Source organism: Arachis duranensis, chromosome 3, assembly GCF_000817695.3.
Source record: "Arachis duranensis cultivar V14167 chromosome 3, aradu.V14167.gnm2.J7QH, whole genome shotgun sequence".
In the NCBI taxonomy this organism is placed as follows: Eukaryota; Viridiplantae; Streptophyta; class Magnoliopsida; order Fabales; family Fabaceae; genus Arachis; species Arachis duranensis.
The window spans coordinates 1,076,294-1,101,719 of record NC_029774.3 but is presented as its reverse complement, the minus strand read 5'-3'; the positions used below and the strand labels follow the sequence as shown (position 1 = coordinate 1,101,719).

At 34.2% G+C, this 25,426-nt stretch overlaps 2 protein-coding genes and 1 pseudogene across 2 annotated transcripts; 1 reads left to right on the top strand and 2 right to left on the bottom strand.

Moving 5' to 3' along the window:
- Positions 1–1,762: 1,762 nt before the first annotated feature.
- On the bottom strand, positions 1,763–6,353 carry LOC107476990 (cell division cycle protein 48 homolog). The gene is made up of 9 exons (XM_016096959.3): positions 6,187–6,353; positions 5,888–6,053; positions 5,267–5,495; positions 3,962–4,728; positions 3,553–3,774; positions 3,386–3,457; positions 3,004–3,285; positions 2,429–2,788; positions 1,763–2,277 (listed from the first exon to the last, which is right to left on the bottom strand). Exons 1-9 carry the CDS (start codon positions 6,213–6,215, stop codon positions 1,984–1,986), a joined length of 2,421 nt encoding a protein of 806 aa, XP_015952445.1. The 5' UTR covers positions 6,216–6,353; the 3' UTR covers positions 1,763–1,983.
- Positions 6,354–11,347: 4,994 nt separating this feature from the next.
- LOC107476991 (ABC transporter G family member 3) lies at positions 11,348–15,737 on the top strand. Its single transcript, XM_016096960.3, has 12 exons — positions 11,348–11,515; positions 12,178–12,780; positions 12,872–12,951; positions 13,119–13,405; positions 13,510–13,681; positions 13,771–13,884; positions 13,965–14,093; positions 14,210–14,401; positions 14,507–14,593; positions 14,676–14,948; positions 15,016–15,123; positions 15,410–15,737. The coding sequence occupies exons 2-12, from the start codon at positions 12,300–12,302 to the stop codon at positions 15,656–15,658; spliced, it is 2,172 nt and encodes a 723-aa protein (XP_015952446.1). The 5' UTR covers positions 11,348–11,515; positions 12,178–12,299; the 3' UTR covers positions 15,659–15,737.
- Positions 15,738–16,059: 322 nt separating this feature from the next.
- Positions 16,060–24,862, bottom strand: LOC110279618 (uncharacterized; annotated as a pseudogene).
- Positions 24,863–25,426: the final 564 nt, after the last annotated feature.

Sequence of the window (25,426 nt, the reverse complement as noted above, 5' to 3'; positions counted from 1 at the left end):
TTTGTTAATTGGATTCAATTCTAATAAATGACAAAACCAGAAACTAAACACACATAAGTCAGCATTATATGAAGGCTTAATGAGTTCCCCAGTTACCTGACACAATCTCAACTATTTTTCATTATGAAGTCAAGTGGTTTATCTCTTCAACTATTAATTGTATAAAAGTTGTCTAACACTATAACTACTGTGACAACGGTGTTAGAGATATAATTATTCGTATATGAAATTACAATGTTGTTTTGTAAACAAAAAAAAGGAAGATACAACTTGGATTTAGGGGCAAGAACAGGAACAAAAAAATTTGACTTGAGTTGTGGAAATAAGATGAAGTAACTCACGAGCATCCTTCCTTATTGCACAGATCAAAAGAGAAAAAACTCATTCACCACCTCTCTCTCACCAACTCACCTCCACCACAACACACAAAGTTATGTATCTTTGTACTATAAAACTTAGCTGTATCTGCATATATATCTGCATCCATCACCCTATTCACGAGCCCATTTAAGACCCTTTTGCTTCAAAAATCCACCTTATAAGCCTCTCACAGTCCTCTTCTTTCTTCAAACAACACAAACACAACACTTGAAAATGCCTACTACTACTACTTCTACTACACATGTTTCTTTTCTTGTGGCCCTTTATATCTTCTTCCTTGCACTAAATTTTCTATGCATGAGTATGGCTAATGCCTCAAGGGTGATCATTCCCCGTAGCGCGCCGAGCACGGTTACTAGGCCGATGTTCTTGCCTGAAGAAGAAGCAGAGAGTACTCTTGTGATGCCGGATAAGCGAAATAACAAGAATGTCTTCAATGGGAGACAAGTGAGTAATTGCTTGCCGAAAGGGTTTCGCCATAACTCTGCTCCAAGCAGATTTGTGAACTATGATACACTAAGCTGTTCTGGAATAATGCACTCAAAGAATCCTTAAGCTTGAAGATATGATATTGTTCAATGGAAGAGACTTCAATCACTGCTTTTCTTATATATGGTTTTTCTGAGGTTGGAACATGAGAAAATAGTTGTGTCTTTTTGCTTTGCTTGGCTCATGGATGGTGCCTTTTTCTTCTTTCTTTTCTTTATTATGAGCATTGTGGTTGATATATTATATATTTCAATTTTGAGTGATGTGGATAGGCAAGAACAAGATGATCTTAAAGTTTCCTTTTTTCCTGTTATGTGTATAGAATGCTAAGATATGTTGGTCCAATATTGTGAAGAAAGAGTATGATAAATATTTTTTTTAAGCCATTACTATGAGTATGGCATGCATATTGTCCTAGCTTGTGAATAAGAATTTCACGTAACTAAAATTCATACTAACATGAGTTTTAGTATTTAAATAAAATTATCAATCACCAAAATTTTTATATCCATTCAAGTAGGTTGAGGCTACATTGTTTATAATGATGAATTATATAAAATGAATGGCACCCAAAAGTATCCATAAAAAAAAAAAAAGTTCAAATAACATTAAAAAAAATGATAGGAGCACACCAAAAGCCAAAGGTTATAAAATGAATATCAAACCGGTGTTCAAAGATTTAATGTTAAAATAACCTGTCTCATGGAAGTATAAAAAACATAACTTCAGAATAATTGCAAAGATGTTAGTTCTTTATGCAGAGTAGTTTTTGAACCATAATTGGTAGTTTTAAGTTGGTGATAATAAAATATAATCTCTAACCAATAAGATTTTGTAATCCCTCATAGCGTTGTTTAATTAAGTAGCCATGTATAAAGACTGAATTTCATGGTTAAGTAGCAATCGAAGGCATGATTATCTTTTTTAACATATCAGAAATTTTCTAACATAACAAAAGGACCTGTATCTGAATTCTATTAAAACTGGTAACAATGCAGGGTTAATCTATGAGTATGTGAAATGCTAAATATGCAACAGGTTTCAGAAGTTTACAAACGCATCTTTTGACCTAAACATGTGAGACTCAAATACATCATTCTATTATTAGAGAACCTAACTATAAAGATCATCTTCATCAGCACCACCAGCAGAAGTTGCAAACGGGTCTGCAGATCCAGTGGTCCTACTTCCAGTCTCTGGAAACCTAAACTCCGTTCCAAACCCGCGGGATTGCTGCAAGGTCTGAGCGAATGCCTGGTATTTGCGGATATCAGCGTCACTCACACTCCTACGTGCATACTTCATCGACTCTTCGAAATGGCCTGCTTTGATCTCCGCAACTTCATCATCCACATCCTCATCCATGGCCTCTGGATTATCTCTCCTCTTCCTCTCTCGCTCCAAGTCCTGAAAGAAACCATAAAAATATACAAGGTCAGGTTTCCAAGTTGCTGTTTGAGTTTTGGTTTTGAAGGGCAAAGAACTAAAGAGTAAAGCTTTACATCAATCCCTTCTCTTTTCTCCCTTGCACTCCAAAAATCCAGACTCATAAACGTACCTTTTCTATGTTTTCTCTTATGGCATATTTGCATGCTCGCTGGCATATCTCTGTTATATCAGCACCACTGAAGCCTTGAGTATACTTGGCAAGTGCACTCAAATCGACATCTTTTGAGACAGGTGACTTCCTCATGCACGCCTTGAAGATCTGATAACGAGACTCCTCGTCGGGAAGAGGGATGTAGATCAGTTGATCAAGACGGCCTGGCCGAAGAAGTGCTGGATCAATGATGTCTGGCCTGTTAGTAGCCCCAATTATGAATACAGTCTTCTTGGCAGACATGCCATCCATTTCTGTCAGAAGTTGATTCAAAACTCTATCGGCAGCACCACCAGCATCCCCGACACTACTTCCTCTCTGCAACAATGACAAAGTGATAAGCATATGCGAAAATCATGAAGTTACTATCACATCCAATTCTTAGCGACACCATGGGGTCGTTGCATTTTCTCCCAAACTTGCATGAGCAACGATAAGGCATTAAGCTTAAACCATAGAGTACAATCAGAACTAAATTCAATATCAAAAGGCATACTAATATAGCAAACTAGGAGTGAGCCAAAAAAGCAAACCTGAGTGGCGATGGAGTCGAGCTCATCAAAGAAGAGAACACACGGAGCTGATTGTCTAGCCTTGTCGAAAATTTCTCGAACATTGGCTTCGCTTTCACCAAACCACATAGTAAGCAATTCCGGGCCTTTCACACTTATAAAGTTAGCTTGACATTCATTAGCAATTGCTTTGGCCAACAAAGTTTTTCCACATCCTGGAGGACCATAGAAGAGGACTCCTTTAGATGGTGACATACCAAATTTCTCGAACTTTTCTGGGTGCTCTACTGGATATTGAACAGTCTGCATCCACAAAAGCAAGATGATTTCAGATTAAGATGATACAGATTTATGGAACGCCGCAAAATTACATATACCAAAAATAAAAAATAATAAGTATGACCTCTTGCAGCTCCCGCTTGACGTTCTCAAGGCCTCCAATATCATCCCAACTGACATTAGGCACCTCAACAACCTGTGGACAGAGGGAATTAGTTTGGAAAAAACAGAGGGACATACAGAAAGCCTAAAACTTGATAATATTCTAAAATTAACAAAAAAACTACTAACAGTTTCACGTAAGGCAGATGGATTGCTTGTTCCTAGGGCAGTCTGGAAATGCTCATTTGTAACTGCCATAGAATTCAACACTTCAGCATCAATAGTCTCATCTTCCAAGTCGATGACATCCATTTTTTCCCTAATGCACTGCAGGGCAGCTTCAGTGCAAAGAGCAGCAAGGTCGGCACCAACATACCCATGAGTATCTTTTGAAATTCTCTCCAGATCAACCTACAGTAAAAGAATCAGAATAGTTGAACCACAAAATATTTAAGGATGTCGATGAATAAACTGGAAAAAAGATAGAAGTGAATATACAAACACTTAACAGATTGCAAAATTTGGATCCATACAAAAATGTAAACGCATGGAAAACAACTTTAAACACCAATACAAGTTACAAATGCTCTCTATTTACCTCATCAGAAAGCTTCATGTTCTTGGTATGTATGCGAAGGACTTCAAGTCGACCGACTTCATCAGGAACACCAATGTCAATTTCTCTATCAAATCTACCAAACCTTCTTAATGCTGGGTCAATGCTATTTGGACGATTTGTTGCACCAATAACAATAACATGTGCACGAGACTTCAATCCGTCCATAAGAGTCAATAGTTGTGAAACAATCCTCCTTTCAACTTCACCATTTGTCTTCTCCCGCTTGGGTGCAATCGAATCAATCTCATCAATAAATATGATGGACGGAGCATTCTTTTCTGCTTCTTCAAATGCTTTCCTGAGATTGCTTTCACTCTCTCCGGCCAATTTGGACATAATCTCTGGACCATTAATACAAAAGAAGAAAGCTCCGGTTTCATTAGCAACAGCTCTTGCAATTAGTGTCTTTCCAGAGCCAGGGGGTCCATAGAGCAAAATTCCCTTGGGTGGCTTCACACCAATCGACTTAAAAAGCTGAGGATGTCTCAGTGGAAGCTCTACAAGCTCACGGATCTGTGCCATTTGCTTCCTAACACCACCCACATCATCGTATCCAACTTCATCCAGCCTTTCTTCATCCTCTCGTTTCACGGGTTCACCTTCACAGAAGATTTCAGTGTCTGGAGCAACCACACAATACTCCCCAGGATCAGTTTCAATGACCTTGAACTCTACACTTCTCATCCCTCCTCGGACAAGGAATAGATCTCCTTTTCTGACAGGACGATAAGCCTCCAAGAAATAAGCTTCAAGTTATAAAACAAATAATTAACATGTTAGTATACATTTCCATCACATAGGCTTACACAAAACTAAAATAAAAAAATTCCCCAGATATGTAAAATTCCAGCTTGAAATGCGTAGAATCAGGTGGAAAGGTGATTCTACAAATAGATCAATGTGGTAAAATATCACAATATACAAAAGGTAGTCAACAGAAATATGCATTCATAAAATAGACAGCATAAGGTCCAGGCAGCTACAGAAAAAGGAGTTCCAACAAAAAGAAAGATAACAAGTCAACTCACTATAATCACGACAGAAGAGAAAAGAAAAACTTCATAATATCGTTATGAATATCATCAACTCATGAAGCAAGGATCCAATTTTAAAGTTCAGCAATAAAGCACTTCAATAAAATAAAACCATACTCAAAAGGTAATCTATCGTATGGAGGAAAGTCCCAGAACAAATCAGAATTTACTACTGAAGCAGTCATAAGTCATAATAACTGAAACTATGCTGTTCTCTGCAACATAAGAGCAAAGCAGGCTAGAAACTCACGTTTCAAGTAAGCATCAAACAGATTTCCAGTGACACCTTCGACAGTATCATCGAGAGGCAGAATGTGGACTCGTTTCCCATACTTAACATCAGGGCACTGATGCACAGACACAACATCACCGAGACGAACCCTCAAATTGGACCTCACAACCTTGTTCATCCTGATTTTGGGCTCCTCGCAATTGTCGTCAGCAAGTGCAATGCAAATAGTGTCCTTCCTTTTCTTTCCCTGCACCACAAATCAAACATCACAAACCACACAAGCCCCTGGAAGACATCACATAATAACACAGCACAATGACCAAATAACCTAGCACAGAACACCAAAATGCTCACCAAACAAGTCCAAAAACAATAAAAGTTTCAAACTTCAATTCAATTAAAAATAATAAGTTTCAACATAATACACAAGCAGAGAACTTGAAAATTGATTAAAGACAAACACACGGAGAGGATTAGAATAGGTCATAAACCAAGTTTTCCTTTCTCCTTTTGATCCCAAAAACATTAGTATGTTTTAGCTAAACCCTTAAAACAGACAACACAGTTTCTTCACAAAATAAACGAAACCCATGTTTGGGAACTAGATTGCAAACCACCGAAAAGGTTCAAAGAAGTGACCTTGATGAGAATAGTGTCGCCGCGGAAAAGTTGGAGCTTTTCCATTGTCTGTGGGTGCATGGCCACGACAGAATTATCGTCGTTGACGGCTTCATCGACGACCAATCTGTTCGGCGACTTCTTGCGTTCGAGAATCGCGGTGGAGAAGTCCTTCTTCCCCGATTTCCTAAGAAAAGAAAAAGAAAAAAAGATTTTTATTTGAATTTTTTGGGGCAAACTTAACCTGGAAACGAAAACATTAATAAGAGAAAAAGAAGTATTTTTGGGGCGAATATATCTGAGAGAACAAGTTGACTCACGAGTCGGATGATTCGCCCTGGTGAGACATTGGCAATTTGGTGGAATCGGAAGATCAGAAAAGTGCAGAGAAAAGAGATGAGAGTTGAGAGTTGCAGAAGAACAAACAGCAGAAGCAAAAACTGAATTTTATTTATTTTCCGATTTTTATTACTATTTATTTTCGGCTGGTTTGTTCAGCAAGAAAAATAATTGGGACAAACTTATAACTTTTGGACTGTTTTATGCGGATTAGTGGATTACGGGACAAGTTAATATATAGTGGGTAAAAGATTCTAATCTTATCTTTTCTTTATACAAATTAAATTTGATTTAAACAATTCTATTTCAAAAGTCAAATTATTTTTTTTTTAAATTAAAACTTGTTATACATATAAATTTTTTTGACATATAAATCTATATAAGTTAGTTTAAATTCAATAAAAATAACTTTTAATTTAAAAAGTGCATTAAAATGAGAAATAATTTTTTTCTTCTCTTTTTTCTTCTTTTTCTTCGTTGCATTCTTCTTCATTTTTCTTTGTATTCCTTCTTCTTTTCTACATGATTCATCATTATTGTGGTTTTTGTTATTGTTGTTATTGTTGCTGCATTTTTTTTTTCCTCTTCTTCTTTTTATTGATTTTGCAACATTATATCTTTTGTTTTTCTTTGTTTGATTTTTTCTCCTAAGAAGAATTATAAGAAAACAAATAAGAAGATGCGAAAGAATAAGCAATAAAAGATGAGAAAGAAGAAGACGAAGAATTTTAAATTATGCAGAACTTATAAGAATAAAAATACACCTAAATATCTTCGTATTATATCCAAATTTGATGAATTTTTTCTTCTTATTTTTTTCCTTATTTCTTTCTTTCTTTTAGTTAAATAAATGTAAGTTTATCATCTTCCAAGTAATTTTGTAGTATTATATGTTTCTTCTTCTTCTTTATTTGATTTTTTTGTTTTTATTCTTGTTAAGAGAGTAAAACAAGAAGAAGTTTGAAAATATAAAACAAAAAGGAAAATATGAATAAGAAAAAAAAGAAGAAGCAATAAAAGATGAGGAGGAGGAAGATGAAGAGTTTTGAATTTTGCAGAAATTATCAAACTAAAAATACACCCAAATATTTTTGTGTTACACCTAAATATCTTTGTGTTACACCCAAATTTGCTGCAAATATGGAAAAATATTTTCTCCAATGCTGCATTCTTTTCTGCTTTTTTTTTCCTATATCTTTCTTTCTTTTAGTTAAACGAATGTAAATTCATCATCTTCCAAATAATTTTGCAGCATTAAGTGCATGTTTGGGCGCCATTATTTTGTTCAAAAAAGATCTTTTTTTATTTTTTAATGTGTTTGACAAATTTCTAATAGTAAAAGTAAAAGCACTAGTAAAATAAAAAAAGATCTTCTTTTTTGAGAAGCTGTAATTTACATCTTTTTTTAAAAGATCTTTTTTCTTAAAAAAAAGATGTTTTTCATGCAATAAATAAATAAAAAAGTACTTTTATATTGTTATACCCAAACATAATTGATAGATAAAAAGATCTTTTTACATGAGATATCCAAACATAAAATTACTTTTACTTCTCTATAAGATCTTTTAAAAAAAGATAACTTGAAAAAAGATCTTTTCTTAGAAGCTCATCCAAACAAGCCCAATGTGTTTCTTTTTCTTCTTTGTTTAATTTTTTTATTTTTATTCTTGTTAAAAGAGTAAAAAAAAAAAGAAATTTAAAAAGATAAAATAAAAAAAAAAGATGAATAAGAGAAAATGAAGAAGAAGATAGTGATGATGATAAAAAAAAATAAGCAGTAGAAGATGAGGATGAGGAAGAGGAAGAGTTTTGAATTATGCATAATCAGAACAAAAATACATCCAAAATTCTTAAAAATTCACTTAAATATCTTCGTATTACACCCAAATTTACTGCAAATACAGAAAAATATTTTTTCTAATGTTACAATTTTTTTCTGAATTGAACTATACCTCAGCCACTCAGCCACTTGATTGGATTCAAAATAATAAAAGAATGAGAAGAAATTTCAATGAAAAAAGAAGGAAGAAGAGGTGGTGTTGATGATGACGATAACAAAAAAGAAAAAAATGAAACGAGAAGTTAATAACGTGCAGTAACGACACGAAACGCATGAATATAAATGATTTGTAAAGACTTATATGAAAAAAACGCTTGTATGTGAAGAATAATTATTCTAAAGTTGAGTTAATAAGCATATATTAAAAATTCAGGTGTAGTCAATTTTATGTAAAGTTGATAATCGTAAGATGATAATTTAATAAAAATCAATTAAATTATTTAATAATTTTTAATTATTAACTTCACATAAAATTAACTACACTTGAATATTTATATACTTATATTGAATATATCAAAATTTTGTTGACTAAAATGAGTTAATATTCAAAATCGCCACTGAAATTTGACTCTCGATTTAATTTAATTTTCCCATTTCTAATTGACCTAAATTGTAGTTTAAAAGTTTAATATGTGACTCAAGTTAGTCCCTCCGAGTTTGACTGTGACACTTCCTCTCAAATTGAAGGCAATCCATCTTAATACAGAAACCAATTAAAGAAATAAAGGTGTAGTTGTTGAAAAAAATGATTGTGCAAAAAATAAAAGAAAAAAGCAAGAGGTTGATGAGGAATGTGACTATTAGAATAAGCTTGGATCACGGTGTTGGTACAGAAAAGTGTCTCAGGTATTATTAAAGTGATCAAAAATCAAAAGAGTATAAAACGACATTGCATAGGTGTGCGAGACTCAAAAGGGTGCGTGTAATGTGGGGCTTGCGGAGGAGAGCGGTGATTGTGAGGAGTGCCTCGATTTAGAGGAGATGGCAAGTGGTGTGGTACACGCTCTGTGGGATCGTGTTGAAGGGGGAGAGAGTGATTAGTGGGAAAAAAGGTGCTTCAGAGAAGAAGTTGAAGTTGTCGAGATGAAACTCTAGCCATTTATTTAGAGGTTGGCATGGACAGTTTGATCTTTTAACCATTCAACCTTTACTTTCTGTTCAACTAAACATGCAATGTCATTTTTCCAATAACAAAAATAGATGGAAGGGTCATGCCTTAAAATTTTAAAATATAAATTGAGTTATTTAAAAATTAAAAGATTAAATTGAATTAGAATTCAAATTACAGACTATTTTGAGTATTAACTCAACTAAATTAAAATTATCAATGTAATTTCGTTGATCAATTTGAGTAGTAATTTACAATTCTCCTGGGATAGGCCTAATTCATGTTCTTTTTTGTTCGTGATGAATTGAACATGGGCTCGCCCATAATTCATGCTTCAAAAAGTTTTATGTTTTCAGTCCAAACAAACAAAAAACGTTATTGGTCCAGAATTAAGAATAAATAACTTCCAGTCCAAAAAACAAATAAATAAATAAATTACTCATTTCAAATTTTTCACTATCATTGCAAATCTGAAATCTCGAACAAATGAAGATTGTTATCCGTTTTAACTTAAGAAACAAGTCTTGTATTCAATAAACGTCTCCAGTAAGCATTCTACTGCAAACTATGATTAGAATGTTCATCATTATGCACGATGAATGCTATCAATTGTACCCATATACCAACGGTTATATGTTTTCATTATTATTCATTTCCTTGTACACAACTCATATAGCACTTAAGCAAGTGACCCCTCAGAGAAGAAACTTTTTCATTAAGATCACATTTATATGATGATTACTTTTCAGTTGTCAATGTAATCATTATTGAACATTATGGTATTGGACAGCTGATCATGCCATAAGCCACTCCAAAGTACAAATACAGTAACAGAACCCTCTATTTACTTTTGTCAACAAAATCTCTTGTTATCAGCCTTGTATATAATTTATATATTTCAAGCATTTTTCTTTTTGATAAATCATGCTATGTATGTGAACTATTTGAATTATTAGTGTGTTCCGTTTATTTGTTCGATTAATTAGGAGTCAAGAATTCGAATCTTATCATATGTATATAATAATCAATTTTTAAATAAAATTTAAATTTGCGACGAATTAATTTTTAATCTGTCAAATCTAGAAATACCTAACAAAATCATACTATCATCAATCAATTCATTTCATTAAACAGAATTCAAGAGTTCAAATTTTGTCATATGCAAAATTTTAAATAAACTCATATTTATGACGAATTAATTTTTAACGAGCTGAAATTCTTTGCAACATCATGCTATGTTTTGTTTTCCTTTGCATTTGTCAAAGTTGAACAGTTATACACTTTCTTTCATTTCTTTTGGCTTATTGAGTTGTCCTCCAATAAAGTAAACTATTATACTTTGAAAATTGATTATTAATTTTTTGGTCTACATAAAATTAGTGATTAATGACTTTAATTTTTATAAATATTTTATTAGTTTGAAACACCAAAAAGTTTTAGAAGTAAACAAAATTAGGCTCTATCACCATTTTCATTCTCTTAACCTCCACAAAATTAGGAGCAAAACCATGTCCATTGTCTTGTTTTTATGTAAGAGTTTTTCCTTTCTAGAAAAATATATTTTCTTAAATGCATCATCCATTCAAAGTTTTAATCTATATTTTTAAAAGTAAGCCTTTAAATTGAACTGTCCCCACCACTTCCCTCCACCCCTCCCCATAAAAATTATAATTTACAATCCATAGAGACACAAATGAATGATACATAGGTACATACATCACTTTCACATTCACACTTGTGTTATCTGTGTTTGATGAATCCATTTATATAGTACATAGTTCATGCTTTCTATTCTAGCCTCTAACATTAACAATACTATGCAAAAAAGTTATTGTAATTTTGTTATTATTAGTAAAATATAATAATAATAATAATAATAATAAGGTTGGTTGATCATTGATGTGATCAAATTATAGGGGACTGGCCCCCTCAATTTTGGGGTTCTGGAAATTGTGGCATTAGCACATGGAAGCAACATCATTTCCATATTGGTCTTTGGAAAATGGAAAAGAAAGAACAAACTATTGTAAAGAAAAACAAAAAGAAAAGATAAAATAAAAGCAAATGCATACAAAACTATAATACTGGATGAGGTTTGAGTGTGAGTGTGTGACTACTAAATACTAATATAAGCAAAGTTTATATTTTTATTTAATAGCAAATAAAATATAAACCATGATCGAATAATTTATTTTCTAAGTTTACACAGTACACTCAAGTGGAGCAGTCAGCAGTGTCTTTATAGCATATGAGCTTAAAGCTTTGGTCTTTCTCTTTGCCTTTGAGTGTTTCTCTTTGTCAAAGCTTTCACATTTCACTACTTCTTTGAGCTCAACTCAGCTGAATGCTTAGTTAGATCCAGGTTCTGTTCTTTCTCTCTATTTTTTGTTCTGTTCTGTGTTGTTATTTGCACTGAAAGCTTTATTAGCATAAGATTAATGTGGCATCTTGCTGCATTGTTTTGGCTTTGTTCTTCAGTTTTAGTATGTAGCATAGGTAAAAGAGGAATCTTTGCATTTTTCTCAGTGCTTTTTGTTCTTTTACATTCTAGGAAGGTGCAAGTTTGGTTCTTTCTTGTTCCCTGTCACCATTTTCTATGGAAAACAAAACATGGGTTTTGTGTTTTGTTTAGTGGAAGGAAAAAACACGCTTTGCTGTCTTGGCTGGAAGCCATGTTTCTCTTCTAAGCTCATCTGGTTCAGAAATGCTTCTGTTTTGTTCTTGTTTTTGTTTTTGTTTTTTCCCATTTTTCTCACACCACTTCTTCTTCCCTTTTATTTATTTTTTATTTAGCTTTTGGATTTGTTTAAAGATCCTCGCTTTACTTTCTCTGGTCCCTTTAAACTGTTGTGTTCTTACTTGATGAAGAAAAGAGAAAAGACAATCAACCACTTTAGCTGTTTTGTACTTTGTATTTGCCAACTTTGTGTTCTGTATAGTTCTTTTTGGTTGATATATTTTGAGATTTTCAAATTGGTCTTAAATTTTATCACTTTTAATTGAAATGTGTGACTTGCATGACAGGTGGTTGATGAAAGAAGTTCGTCATTGATCAGAGAATGTTGAATATATAAAAGAAATGTATGTATGCTGCAAATGTAACAACCGGCTTGTACTGAATTTCTATGGTATTTAGACTTTGATTCATGGAAGAAATACAGTCTCAATCGGATGCATATCGGTCTTCTTCATCATCGGCAAGTAGCCCGGCCAGTAGGGTGCCATCAAGTCACTTCTTCTACCTTAGAAAACCGGGTTCTCTTCGACAACCAATCTCATTTGAGGACTCGCCTGAATGGGAAGACACTGATGTTGAAGCTAGAGGTGATGAAGGAGGAGGAGACACTATCAATGTTGCAACCCCGGCTTCACCTTCGCTTTCTAAGCTCAACAGTGGTTCCTTGGCATCTCCATATGGTTCATATATATTGGAGGGTGCAGTTCTTCCTCATAAGATTGTTGGCGCTTCTGTTGTGTGGAGAGATTTGACTGTTACCATAAAGGGAAAAAGGAAGTACTCTGATAATGTTATTAAGAGTTCAACCGGTTATGCCTTACCTGGTACAATGACTGTGATTATGGGACCTGCTAAATCAGGGAAATCGACGTTGTTACGCGCCATTGCAGGTCTTAAAGCAACTTGCTTTGTCCTTGCTCAATAATAAGTGTATTTGTATGCTTAAAGCTAAATTGGAAATTATGATCTTCTTTACTTCAGGAAGATTGCATCCTTCAACCAGGACTTATGGTGAAGTGTTTGTGAATGGGGCGAAATCACACTTGTCCTATGGATCATATGTGAGTTCAATATCTCACTACCTGTTTAGTATTGGAATTTTTGTTGTGTTTTGTTTAACACTCCAATGGAGCTTAATTTGCTTAGTTATAATAAACTCATGCTTGAACAGGTTTACATATGAACCAATGAGTTTTGGTTATATGAGAAGCTATTTTCTGAATTGCAGGGTTTTGTGGAGAGAAAAACCAATCTGATTGGATCACTCACTGTGAGAGAGTTTCTGTACTATTCAGCTCTGCTTCAACTCCCAGGATTCTTATTTCAGAAAAAGAATGTGGTAGAGGAAGCTATCCAAGCAATGTCTTTAGTTGACTATGCAAATACACTTATTGGTGGACATTGTTATTCAAAGGGCCTCTCCGGGGGCGAGAGAAGACGTGTTAGCATTGCGAGGGAGCTTGTGATGAAACCACAAATCCTGTTTATAGATGAACCTCTTTATTGTCTGGACAGGTGTTCTTCTTGCTATGCTGGATTTCTTTGAAAATCCAATGTCATCAGTTGCTTGATTGCATTTTACACTTTTAGAGGCATCTAGTAATTTTCTTTTTCTTCAGTGTCTCAGCACTTTTGATGATGGTTACATTGAAGAAACTTGCAAGCAGTGGCTGCACTCTTATTTTTACTATTTACCAGAGCAGCACAGAAGTCTTTGGCCTTTTTGATCGAATATGCCTTCTTTCGAATGGAAATACTTTGTTCTTTGGAGAAACATTAGCTTGCTTGCAGGTAAAGTGACTATGGAAAATGAGTGCGTTGCAGTGTTCTCAATGATCCCTTTGCTGTAATTATTGACTGCTTTATTTACTTTGATGAAGCACTTCTCAAATGCTGGATTTCCCTGCCCTATCATGCAAAGTCCTTCCGATCACTTTCTTCGAGCAATCAATACAGATTTTGACAGGATAATTGCGATGTGTAAAAACTGGCAGGTAAATGTATATATTTTCTTTTCCTTCTAAAATTACATATTTTTGTCACAGAGATTTTATGAACATTATATTTATAATAGGATGATAATGGAGACTTTTCTTCGGTCAACATGGACACAGCAGTGGCTATTTGCACACTTGAAGCAACATATAAATCATCAGCAGATGCAGCTGCTGTTGAAAATATGGTTATGAAACTCACAGAGAAGGTATATACTATAATTAACTTTTGCATGAACCTGTTGTTCCTTGAGCTGGATTAATCATGATTTATTTTATTGGTTTGATCCACATTATTTCTAAAACAAGAAATCTTGGTTCCCAGGAAGGTCCATCTCTGAAATACAAAGGCAAAGCTAGTGCTGCTACTCGCATAGCAGTCTTGACATGGAGGTCTTTATTGGTTATGTCAAGGGAGTGGAAATATTACTGGATCCGTCTGGTTCTCTGTATGCTTCTTACACTTTGCATTGGTACTATATTTTCCGGCTTGGGGCACTCGCTTTCTTCAGTTGGGGTAAGTTCACACTACATGTCAACTGCATTTTATCTTTCAAGTCATGTTTACATCTGCAATTCATGATGCAAATGACTTAACATTCTATCATCTTTTGCATTGCAGACTAGAGTTACAGCAATTTTTGTATTTGTATCATTCTATTCGCTTCTAAGTATTGCTGGCGTGCCTGGACTTATTAAAGAAATCAAGGTAATCATGGATTTTTTTAACAGCTTTAACTCTCTGATCTTTCAAAATGTTGCTGATGATAAGCTGTTTACTCATATTGCAGATGTATGAATGTGAAGAATCTAACCAGCATTCAAGTGCACTAGTATTTTTACTTGGACAATTCTTGTCCAGCATGCCATTCCTTTTCCTCATCTCCATTTCATCAAGTCTAGTTTTCTACTTCCTAGTAGGGCTGAGAGATGAATTCAACTTCTTAATGTACTTTGTGCTCAACATTTTCATGTCTCTTTTAGCAAGTGAAGCACTTATGCTACTTGTTGCTACTTTATGGCAAGATATCTTCTGGAGTTTCTTAACAACTTTGTGCATTCAGGTGAGTCTAGTATTTGGAACAATGTCATATCTAACATTAGTTTTAATAAAATTGCATGCCATTTCAGGTAGTGATGATGCTTTCCGCCGGCTATCTTAGAATCCGAAATGATTTGCCTGGACCAGTGTGGATATATCCAATGTCATATATATCCTTTCATACATACTCTATTCAGGTAAGTTTCAGAAATTTTCTATTTCCACACTTCCTTGCTTCAATTTTAGTTCAAGAGTACTACCTTCTTGTCAATTTGTTACTTGTTTTTCATGATATCAGAAAGAAATCAGTGAATATAAAACCATTCATGTGTTTCAATCCAACTACTTAAGATTTCAGGAGATAGGATTCATAAAATCCACTATTTCTTTTGTAAAATTTTAAGTTATAACATAGATTTTAAGTTAAAATAGTTTTCTACTATAGTCTGCATTAAAGCAATAATTCCAATTTTCTCATTGTAGGGTCTATTGGAGAATGAGTACCTAGGAAGCACCTTTTCAATTGGGGAGGTGAGGACCATATCAGGATTTCAAGCTCTCCAAAACATCTATGACATCTCTTCTGACACCAATTCAAAGTGGTCAAATTTGCTGGTTTTGTTTCTCATGGCAGTTGTTTATCGTTTTCTTGTGTTCATTTTATTATGCAGAAAATCATCTCTGCTTATTAGTTGTAGGTGTCAAAGAGTAGGTACAGACTTTACTAGTTGATTTGGCTTACTTGCATAGTTGCATTGTACAATTAAATTCTTTTTTATCTATTTTGCATTTCCTATATCAGTTTTGAGTTCATCATGAATTTTTGTAGCTGGATATGTCTCTTAAAATTCTTGGTCATTATTTAAATGTATCTCATTCTCAATTCACAATTGACCTACCTTGAGCTTAGGTAATGCTATGCATGATAATAAGGTATACACTAACCTTCCCTGAAATTCAATGCTTTTTATTTAATGCTTCATCGTTTCAAGGATCATTTAGTAAGCACTAGCTTGTTTTCTTCAAGTCGAAGATGACTCACAACATCAAATACCAAATAGCAGATGAGCTTTGATTCTTTTTCTCAGAAATTTCTCTCATATTCATAGAGAATCCAACATCAGCAAAATTAGTTTGGCCAAAAATGTCATGTACGTGCTTTTAATAAGATATTAAGCCGAAATACATATACCATTATTTCACGGTTCAAAACATAATCGTTTGATTATTTAAGCTCACGAAATTATTATCAAAGTAACCACCACTATGAATTTAAAAATGCCCTCAAACAAAAATCAAAATTGTCTATAAAGACTGGGAAGCCAAGGGTAGGGGTATGGTGTAATTGAAAAGCTAAGCATGGTTTTTTGGCTGAACAAAACATTAAATAACATTAGTAAATGTATAAGTCATCATATTCACGCTTTCCTTCCTCGGAACTGTTTCCCTGCGCTGATTCTTTTTCTTCTTCTCTAGGTGAGATTTTGCAATCTTTTCTTTCTTTGCAACCACTGGCATTTTCTTCTTGCGTTCCTTGTGACGGTTGCTTAGTCCATCCGTCTGTTTGAAATGAACAATACAAACAAAACTTAGTTGAATGTAATCAAAATCATTTAACATCAATTTTTCCCTTTTAAACTTTCCAAATTCACACATTACCTGGATAGTTTATTCTTTCTTTAAAAAAAGTTATGGAATCAACTACCAAGTTTAAGATATGCATATTTGGTTAAAATTCATTGCATTTCAAAAGTCCCAAAAAAAATTTACAAGAATGAACTGCTAACATACCTTTTTCTGATTTGCAGCTTTTCTAGGAAGGTATTTTCCTCTATCCTCCCTTCCTGCTTTGGCCAATGCAAACCTTTCTTCCTTGCTCCGCCTTCGCTTTACATGAACCTAGAAGGCGCATGAATAATTTCAATCAGAGGGTAGTATGAAATTTAAAAAAGTCACCACATAAACACCATCTCATTTAGTTATAGTTGTGTTTTTCCCTTTTTGCATAGATTGCAGATAGATATCATCTAGATACCAATTTAGACAACCTAAAGTACTTACTTCAAACATCGCGCTGTCTATTCGCTTCAAACTTAGTTGATCATGTTCTTCCTACAAATCACCATAAAAAATTGAAACTGACTTCTGACTAAAAGCTATTACGGTTAGAAATACATATTACCGAACAAGAAATGAGCAACCCTTTTGGAAATCAGCAAACTTTCTTTTCTTTGCTGAGTCTTTCTTTCTTCTATTCGTACCTACACTTTCATCATCACCAGAAGTGTGCACATCATCATCATCTTCCGGTTCGGAAACTTCACCATCTTCTTTGTCATCAGCACCGGGAACATCAGTTGCAGCACTAACTTCTCCATATGCTTTTGGTCCTGCCTTGGGGCCCATATGCCAGCCTCGATCTTTCTTAACTAACAGTGAAAGGTTAAGCTGCAAAACCAACATTATGAGTTAAATTGTGTAGACATATGATACCTTGCTTACCGACATGCACAAAAAGAAAGGAGCAAAGAGGATAATCACCTCCCTGAATAAGCCATTCAGAGATCGAGCTGCTACTGAAACTGCCTTCTCACTGAATATATTTCTGAAGAAATGGATAGAAGTCTGACAAAATTAATCGGTGAACCCCAACAGTTCGAGCAATCAATTTCAACATCATCATCTTAACCTAACATATTAATTGTCAAAAACCAGTAAATATATAATCTTGCATAACCATAACACAAAGAAAAGTTATATATGACCAGTTACAACGTTAAAGAATGATTTTCTTTCCCTTTTAATTAGAATATGCACCTCAAATATTTCATTACATTTGCGACAACATGACAATAGCTTCTCAGCAAAACCCTGCACAGGGCATGTGCAATAGTGTTCTTGATCAAACAAACCAAAATCCAAATCCAAACGCTCTCTTATCTCTTATATCTACAATGACGAAACAAAATTTTATGAACCTGTGCATCATTCAGATGGTTAAGTGGTGAATAATAACTGTTATTGTTCCTCTCAGTCGACAGGCGTTGCTTTCTTTTCATCCTGCGCATGACACGTTCTAGTTTGGCTTTCTTTTTCTTTTTGCTAGCTGCTGTTCCTTGGTGGTGTGCCTGAAATTTGTAATAATGACCATAAATTATAAATTATAGAAAGTGCCAAGTTCAGCAATTACTTTTAGAAACAAGCTTCAATTTGCATGCAACTATGCATGTACAAAGGCACCTAACAATCGTATCTCCAACATTTTCCTATCAACTTATCTATACAGTTTTCTAGTATGCTTCAGAAACATGTATACGAAAGCAGCCAATTAAACAAATAAAATAAAAAAAAATGCACTGATGCTATTGTTAGGAAATTATATAACTTATTTGTGGGCAATACATATATCAATTATAATTACAAATGATGTTATTTTAAATTAAATGACTTATATAATGATGATCTCATTTATTGTTATAAATGTTAATTGAATAAGTCATTATTACTTTTGATTTGGAATTAAATGAGAATAAAATCGGATATTATCTTTTATTCTTTAGATAATTATCTTTTTGGATTTTAGATATATTATCTTTTGGGTTTTAGATACTATTTTATTTGGGCTTTAGGGTTTAATGGGTGTCATGCTCAAATATAAATAGACCGTAGAGTTTCGGTTCCCAATATACAAAGCCGCCTTTGTTGCTCTTTCCCCATCAAAAGAGTTACAATTCAGCCGCTAGGAATATAGAAGGTTTTGGTCGAGGAAGATCGAAAGAACCACAAGATCTAAATTAATTTATTCATGTTTATGAATTCTGGGATTATTGAAATTAATTTATTCCAACAAGTGGTATCAGAGTCATCCATAATTTAGTCATAAAAAAATATCAGTTTTTTTGTAATATTCTTTCGATAAAAAGCGTAATCAGATAGGACAATGTAACACTAATGATCATATCTCTAATACTTTCTAATGAGGCACGAGCACAAGGATTAATTTTTTTTTAATGCAAATATTCTGTATTGCAATTCTTTATACACATACGTTTATTATGGTTGTGCGACTGCGCATATATGTATGGCTTTATTAAGCCTTTTGGTGTGGGTTTAATATGATTGCGTGTATATATATTATTGCCCGCGCATATATATATTTTACTATATCTATTTTTTTTAATTTGATATGATAATTGATTTATCCTATTAATTTAGTATACAATTGATTAATAATGCTTTTGGGATATAAAGATTATTATGTATATGTCATTTATGCGAAATTGATCTATCCAAAAGAAGATCTACATTTGGCTAAATTATGTGTACATATTAATAATATTTGAATAATAAAAAAATTATTTAATTGTTGCATAAAGAAACTAGTAACAATTTGGATTAGTATACCCATCTATTTTATAAAGATTTGGTTTTAGAATAAATTGATTGAACATTATGCTGTCAAAGTAGCCTCTTTTGTAAAAATTGATTTATTCAAAATATAAAGAATATGATGTTATGTAATTCATGCGAATATTGGTCGGCCCAAAGGAAGGTCTATATTTGGCCGAATTACATACACATATTAATAGTAAATACATGTTTGGGTAACAAATTAAGAATAAAGTAATGTTTATTATTTATGTAAACAATAATCGATCCAAACGAAGTTTATTGTTTGGCCAAATAATAAGCATTGCACACTTTTGTTTATTTTCTATTAATTATGCGGTCAATAATCGGTCCAAAAGAAGGTTATTATCTGGCCAATTAATAGAAAATATATGCGGTAATAAATAGGTTGCAAAGTTTAAGTTTCTATGTGCGCATTAAGTCGATCCAAAGAAAGGGTGTGACAGGAATTTTGACAATATTTGATTACTGCAATAAGAGTATCACTTACAGTTAATTTTTCTATCCAAAGATTGAAAATTAATGTTGTTCTAGATATCTCAATATGGATTTTTCCCATTATTTAACTAATGTTTACTACATGTTCCTTTTGTTCTAATCCAGAAATTGTGGCTTTAGCTACCAATGTTTCTGCACAAATTAGTAGTGTTCCTATGCTGAATGGTTCAAACTTTAAAGTTTGGAAAGATATCGTGGAGATTGTCCTCGGTTGTATGGATCTAGATACAACTCTTCGAGAGGAGAAACCCACTTCTACTTTGGAAAATCTCAATGAGGTTAAAATAGAGAAGTGGGAGAGATCCAATCGAATGAGCATCATAATCATGAAACGCTCAATTCCTGAGGCGTTTCGGGACTCAATTACTGAGGATAAAGATGCCAAACAGTTTCTAAAGGGTGTTGAAAAATTCTTTACTAAGAATGAAAAGGCGGAGGCAAGTAGTCTTTTGAGCAAACTTGTCTCCATGAGGTATAAAGGTAAAGGGAACATTAGGGAGTACATTATGGAAATGTCTCATCTTGCTTCAAAATTAAAAGCACTAAAGTTAGAGTGTCTGAAGATTTACTCGTGCATTTCATTTTGATTTCTCTTCCTGCACACTTTGGGCAATTCAAAGTGAGTTATAACACTCTGAAGGACACTTGGTCCTTAAATGAGCTTATATCTCACTGTGTACAAGAAGAAGAGAGGCTACAGCAAGATAAGACTGAAAGTGCTCACATGGCCTCATCTTATCAGAATAAAAGAAAGCGTGATACTACTACGAATATACCTTCTCAGCAGAAAAAGGCTAAGAAACAGGATCGAGTTTCAACCTGTTTCTTCTGTAAGAAGGCGGGACACATGAAAAAGGATTGTACCAAATATGCCACTTGGCGTGTAAAGAATGGTATAATTCTTACTTTTGTTTATTCTGAAGCTAGTTTAAGTTATGCACCTGTTGATACTTGGTGGGTAGATTCTGCTACTACTACTCATGTAAGTGTCACTATGCAGGGTTGCCTGTGGAGCCGACCGCCAAGTGACGCTGAAAGATACATCTACGTGGCAGACGGCAATATAGTTGCAATCGAAGTTATAAGAACCTTTAGATTATGTTCCACGAGTGGATTTTACTTGAATTTATTAGAGACATTTTATGTACCGTTATTTAGACAAAATTTGGTTTCTGTTTCTCGTTTGGACAAATCAGGTTATTTTTGTTCATTCGGAGACAATAAAGTCAGTCTCTTTTATAATTCGAATAATATTTGCTCTGGTCATTTGGTGGATAATCTATATAGGATTAACTTAAATTCCTATAATAATGAAATACTGCAAACGGGTACAAAACAAAAACTGAATGAGAATTCGACATCATTATGGCACAAACACCTAGGCCACATCTCTAAACAGAGAATTCAGAAGCTCGTGTCGGATGAAATTCTTAGACCCCTAAATTTGGCAGACTTTGAAGTCTGCATTGAGTGCATAAATGAGAAAAGGACAAACGAAAGGAAATTAGGTGCCGAGAGAGCTAAAGATGTCTTAGAACTGATACATACCGATATATGTGGCTCATTCCCTACTGCTCTTGGAATGGACAACGGTACTTTATTACGTTCATAGATGATTACTCTCGTTACGGGTACCTATATTTAATTCATGAAAAGTCCCAAGGCTTGAATGTTTTCAAGTCTTTCAAAGCTGAAGTTGAACTTCAACTTGAAAAGAAAATTAAAGCTGTCAAATCTGATCGTGATGGTGAATACTACGGAAGATATGACGGCTCAGGTGAGCAACATCCCGGGCCTTTTGCTCTTTTCCTAGAGGAGTGTGGTATTGTTTCGCAATACACCATGCCAGGCAAACCTAGCATGAATGGTGTTGCAGAGCGAAGGAACCGAACTCTTAAGGACATGGTGAGAAGCATTAAAGACCGCAGTGTACATCCTTAATAGGGTGCCAAGCAAAGCAGTTAACAAAACCCCATATGAAATTTGGACTGGGAAAAGGCCCAGTATAAAGCATATGCATATTTGGGGATGTCCAACTGAGACGCGACCTTATAGGCCGCATGAAAGAAAATTGGACTCAAGAACAATTAGTTGCTACTTTGTTGGTTACGCTGAGCGCTCACGGGGTACAAGTTTTACAATCCTGCATTAAGGTCTATTTTTGAAATGGGAAATGCGAGATTTCTTGAGGATGTTGAGTTTGGGGGGAAGAAAATATTAGGAATGTTGCTTTTGATGAGGATTCTGTAACAAAAAATGATCAGGTCTTTGTACCTATTATTGTTCAAGACACAGTTATAGTACAAGAGCACAATGAGAATCCTACTGTAGATCCAGTTACAGTACAAGAGAACAATGAGAATATCGTTGTTGCTCAAGATACTGCTACAGCACAGTAAAATAATGAGAATCCTCCTCAATCCCAATCCATACAGCAAGCTCAACAACCTCAAGAAGTGTCATTAAGGAGATCCAATAGAGAAAAGAGAAAATCTATCTATGATCTCAAACAAGCTTCCCGTTAATGGTATCACGAGTTTCATCAAGTTATTACCTCATATGGTTTTGAGGTAAATATTATATATAAATGTGTATACCGCAAGTTCAGTGGGAGTAAATACATCCTTTTGGTCTTACATGTTGATGACATTCTACTTGCCAGTAACGATATAGGCTTGTTACATGAAACTAAGAAATTTCTATCTAAAAAATTCGAAATGAAAGATTTTGGTGATGTCTCTTTTGTATTAGGAATCGAGATACTAAGAGATCGCTCTCAAGGTATTCTTGGATGATCACAAAAGAACTATATCGAAAAGATTTTAAGTAGACATGGCATGGAAAGATGTAGACTAATGGACACACCCGTAACTAAAGGAGACAAGTTCAGTCTCAAGCAATGCCCTAAAAATGATATTGAGGGGACAGCAATGCATGATAAACCTTATGCATCAGCACTAGGGAGCTTAATGTATGCTAAAGTCTGCACAAGTCCCGATATATCATTTATAGTGGGAGTGTTGGGTAAATACTTGAGCAATCCAGGCATGGATCATTGGATAGCTATTAAACGCATAATGCGTTATTTAAAGATAACAAAGGATTACATGCTTGCTTATCGGAGATCAGAAAATTTTGGAGATCATTAGGTACTCTGATTCCGATTTCATGGCATATGGTTGCGAAACCTTGTCATTGAGCTTCATATAGTAGATGACATTGAAAGGCCATTAAAGATATTTTGTGACAATAAGTCAGCAGTATTATACTCCAACAACAATAAGAGCTTGACAAAATCGAAGCATACAGACATCAAGTTCTTAGTTGTCAAGGAGAAAGTTAAAAAAAAAAAAGATTTTCATAGGACATATAGAAACAGAGTATATGCTAGTCGACTCAATAACCAAGGGATTGACCCCTAAAGTCTTTCATGAGCACACTGCTCGGATGGGTGTCAATATTTGTGATGCCTTGGTTTAGTGGGAGTTTATTTTATGCTATATGTCCTATGACAGATATTGAGTTATTTTTCTGCAGAATTAAGTTGATGGTTTATTTCATGTTATATGAAATGTTCATTTTGCAATATTTGTATTGTGTTTGATCTCAATAAAGTTGGACCAGCTGGAAATAGACATGCATGAGATCACTTGGCATGTAATTTTCATATTACTCATTCAAATTTGATCTATGTCTTTAAGTATATTAGGATGGTGATTGGCGTGGTTTAGTCACGGCATTTAATGTGATAAAAGTTGCGGTAGTTCCATATCTAATGTATGAGACGGACCAGATTGTTAAAGTGATGAGAGAAATAGCATTCAGATGCGCGCATAAAATTTATAAGATGTGATTATGTCAAGAAAGAATATATGTATAGCCCAAGTGGGAGATTGTTAGGAAATTATTTAATTTCCTAACTTATTTGAGGGCAATACATATATCAATTATAATCGCAGATGATGTTATTTCAAATTAAATGACTTATATAATGATGATCTTAGTTATTGTTATAAATGCTAATTGAATAAGTCATTATTACTTTTGATTTGGAATTAAATGAGAATAAAACCGGATATTATCTTTTATTCTGTCAGGGTTTCGGTTCCCGATATACCAAAGCCGCCTTTGTTGCTCTTTCCCCATTAAAAGAGTTGCAGTTCAGCCACCTAGGAATACATAAGGCTTTGGTTGAGGAAGATCGAAAGAACCACAAGATCCAAACTCTTCCGATCATATGATTCATGTTTATGAATTCAGGTACACTTCCGCATTATGTTATATTTTTGGTGATTCAATATGGATGATCTGGGTTATTGAAATCAATTTATTCCAACAGCTATCAATCAACCTCACCTTATAAATTGTCTCCTTACTAAGGATGACTTGAGGGGATTCCTTGGTTTCATCTTCGATATCTGACTCATCATTATCGCTATCATTTTCAATCTTCTCATAATCTAGTAGAAGCAATAAAGCTGCTCTCATGATCCTAATAACACCAAAAACTATCTTTAAGCCAAGATCATAATTTCAAAACAGTCACCCAACCACAAGATATAAAGAGAAAAATAAAAACCTCGATGCTGGATGGAAACAAGCAGTGCAAATTGCATTAGCTGTTCTCTCGTCAAACCAATATTTTTTTCTATGAAGTTCACACAGTGTGACCAATGCTCTCTTAGCCCGCACTTCATCTTCTCGTTTTGAAAAAACGACAAAAGCACACAAACATTCATTCAAATTGTTCAACAAGCATAGTCAGGCTAGGAAACCACAAAGCTAGCATAACCAAAAGGTTCAACTCAGATTAAATGAGAACTGCAGCATTGAAAACAAGACATTTTGCAGAGTACGGTTCTTCGCTTCGTTCTTATGCTTCTGGTTCATGCGCTTAATACTGTGAATGACGTGATCAAATGCCAGCTTCTTCAACGTCCTGTCACCTAAGGTTTGAAGCTCCATGAACAACGACAGAGTTTCACCAATATTAAGAATCTGCCAAAATTCAAATGATAGGCTTATCATTATAATTATTTTTAGTTAGAGTACACAAAGAGTACATAGTATACAAGGTGTAATAACTCATCAAATATTTTCGAAGGGGATTTGATGTAAGAATCCGCGTTTTTACATAAAACCCTTTTAATAAAATAATTTTAATATCCGGAATAGATTCAAAATTTAGAAATTTTAATTTGAAAATATAAATAAAAAATTTAGTTTCAACTGACTCTGTAACTACCACTCAGAAGTTACCAGACAGGCGTAGTCCTCCAACTGACTTTGTAACTAACTCTTATAGCGTGGATTCCACATTGCCTTTGGGAGAGGGACTGATAGAGAGATTGTGAATTTGAGATTAAATTAACAGATTTAGGAGAGAGAAAAAGGAAATACCACTCAGAAGCTACCAGAACGTAGTCTTCCAACTGACTAACTCTTGTAGTGTGGATTCCACATTGCCTTTGAGCGAGGGACTGTGGAAGGAAATACCACTCAGAAGCTAGTCGGCCAACTGACTGTAACTAACTCAGGATTGAGTAAACGTCGCTTTTTAAATTGAATATGGAAGTAAAAGTGGTGTTGGAC

What these genes read in the sequence shown, in the direction of transcription:
- LOC107476991 (XM_016096960.3), top strand. Translation starts at nt 12,300, where the DNA reads ATGGAAGAAATACAGTCTCAATCGGATGCATATCGGTCTTCTTCATCA. An exon ending in ACTCGCTTTCTTCAGTTGGG is followed by an intron (nt 14,402 to 14,506) that starts GTAAGTTCACAC and finishes TTTGCATTGCAG; the next exon opens with ACTAGAGTTACAGCAATTTT. An exon ending in GACTTATTAAAGAAATCAAG is followed by an intron (nt 14,594 to 14,675) that starts GTAATCATGGAT and finishes CTCATATTGCAG; the next exon opens with ATGTATGAATGTGAAGAATC.
- LOC107476990 (XM_016096959.3), bottom strand. Translation starts at nt 6,215, where the DNA reads ATGTCTCACCAGGGCGAATCATCCGACTC. An exon ending in GTTTGATGCTTACTTGAAAC is followed by an intron (nt 4,729 to 5,266) that starts GTGAGTTTCTAG and finishes TATAACTTGAAG; the next exon opens with CTTATTTCTTGGAGGCTTAT. An exon ending in TCAAGCGGGAGCTGCAAGAG is followed by an intron (nt 3,286 to 3,385) that starts GTCATACTTATT and finishes TTGTGGATGCAG; the next exon opens with ACTGTTCAATATCCAGTAGA.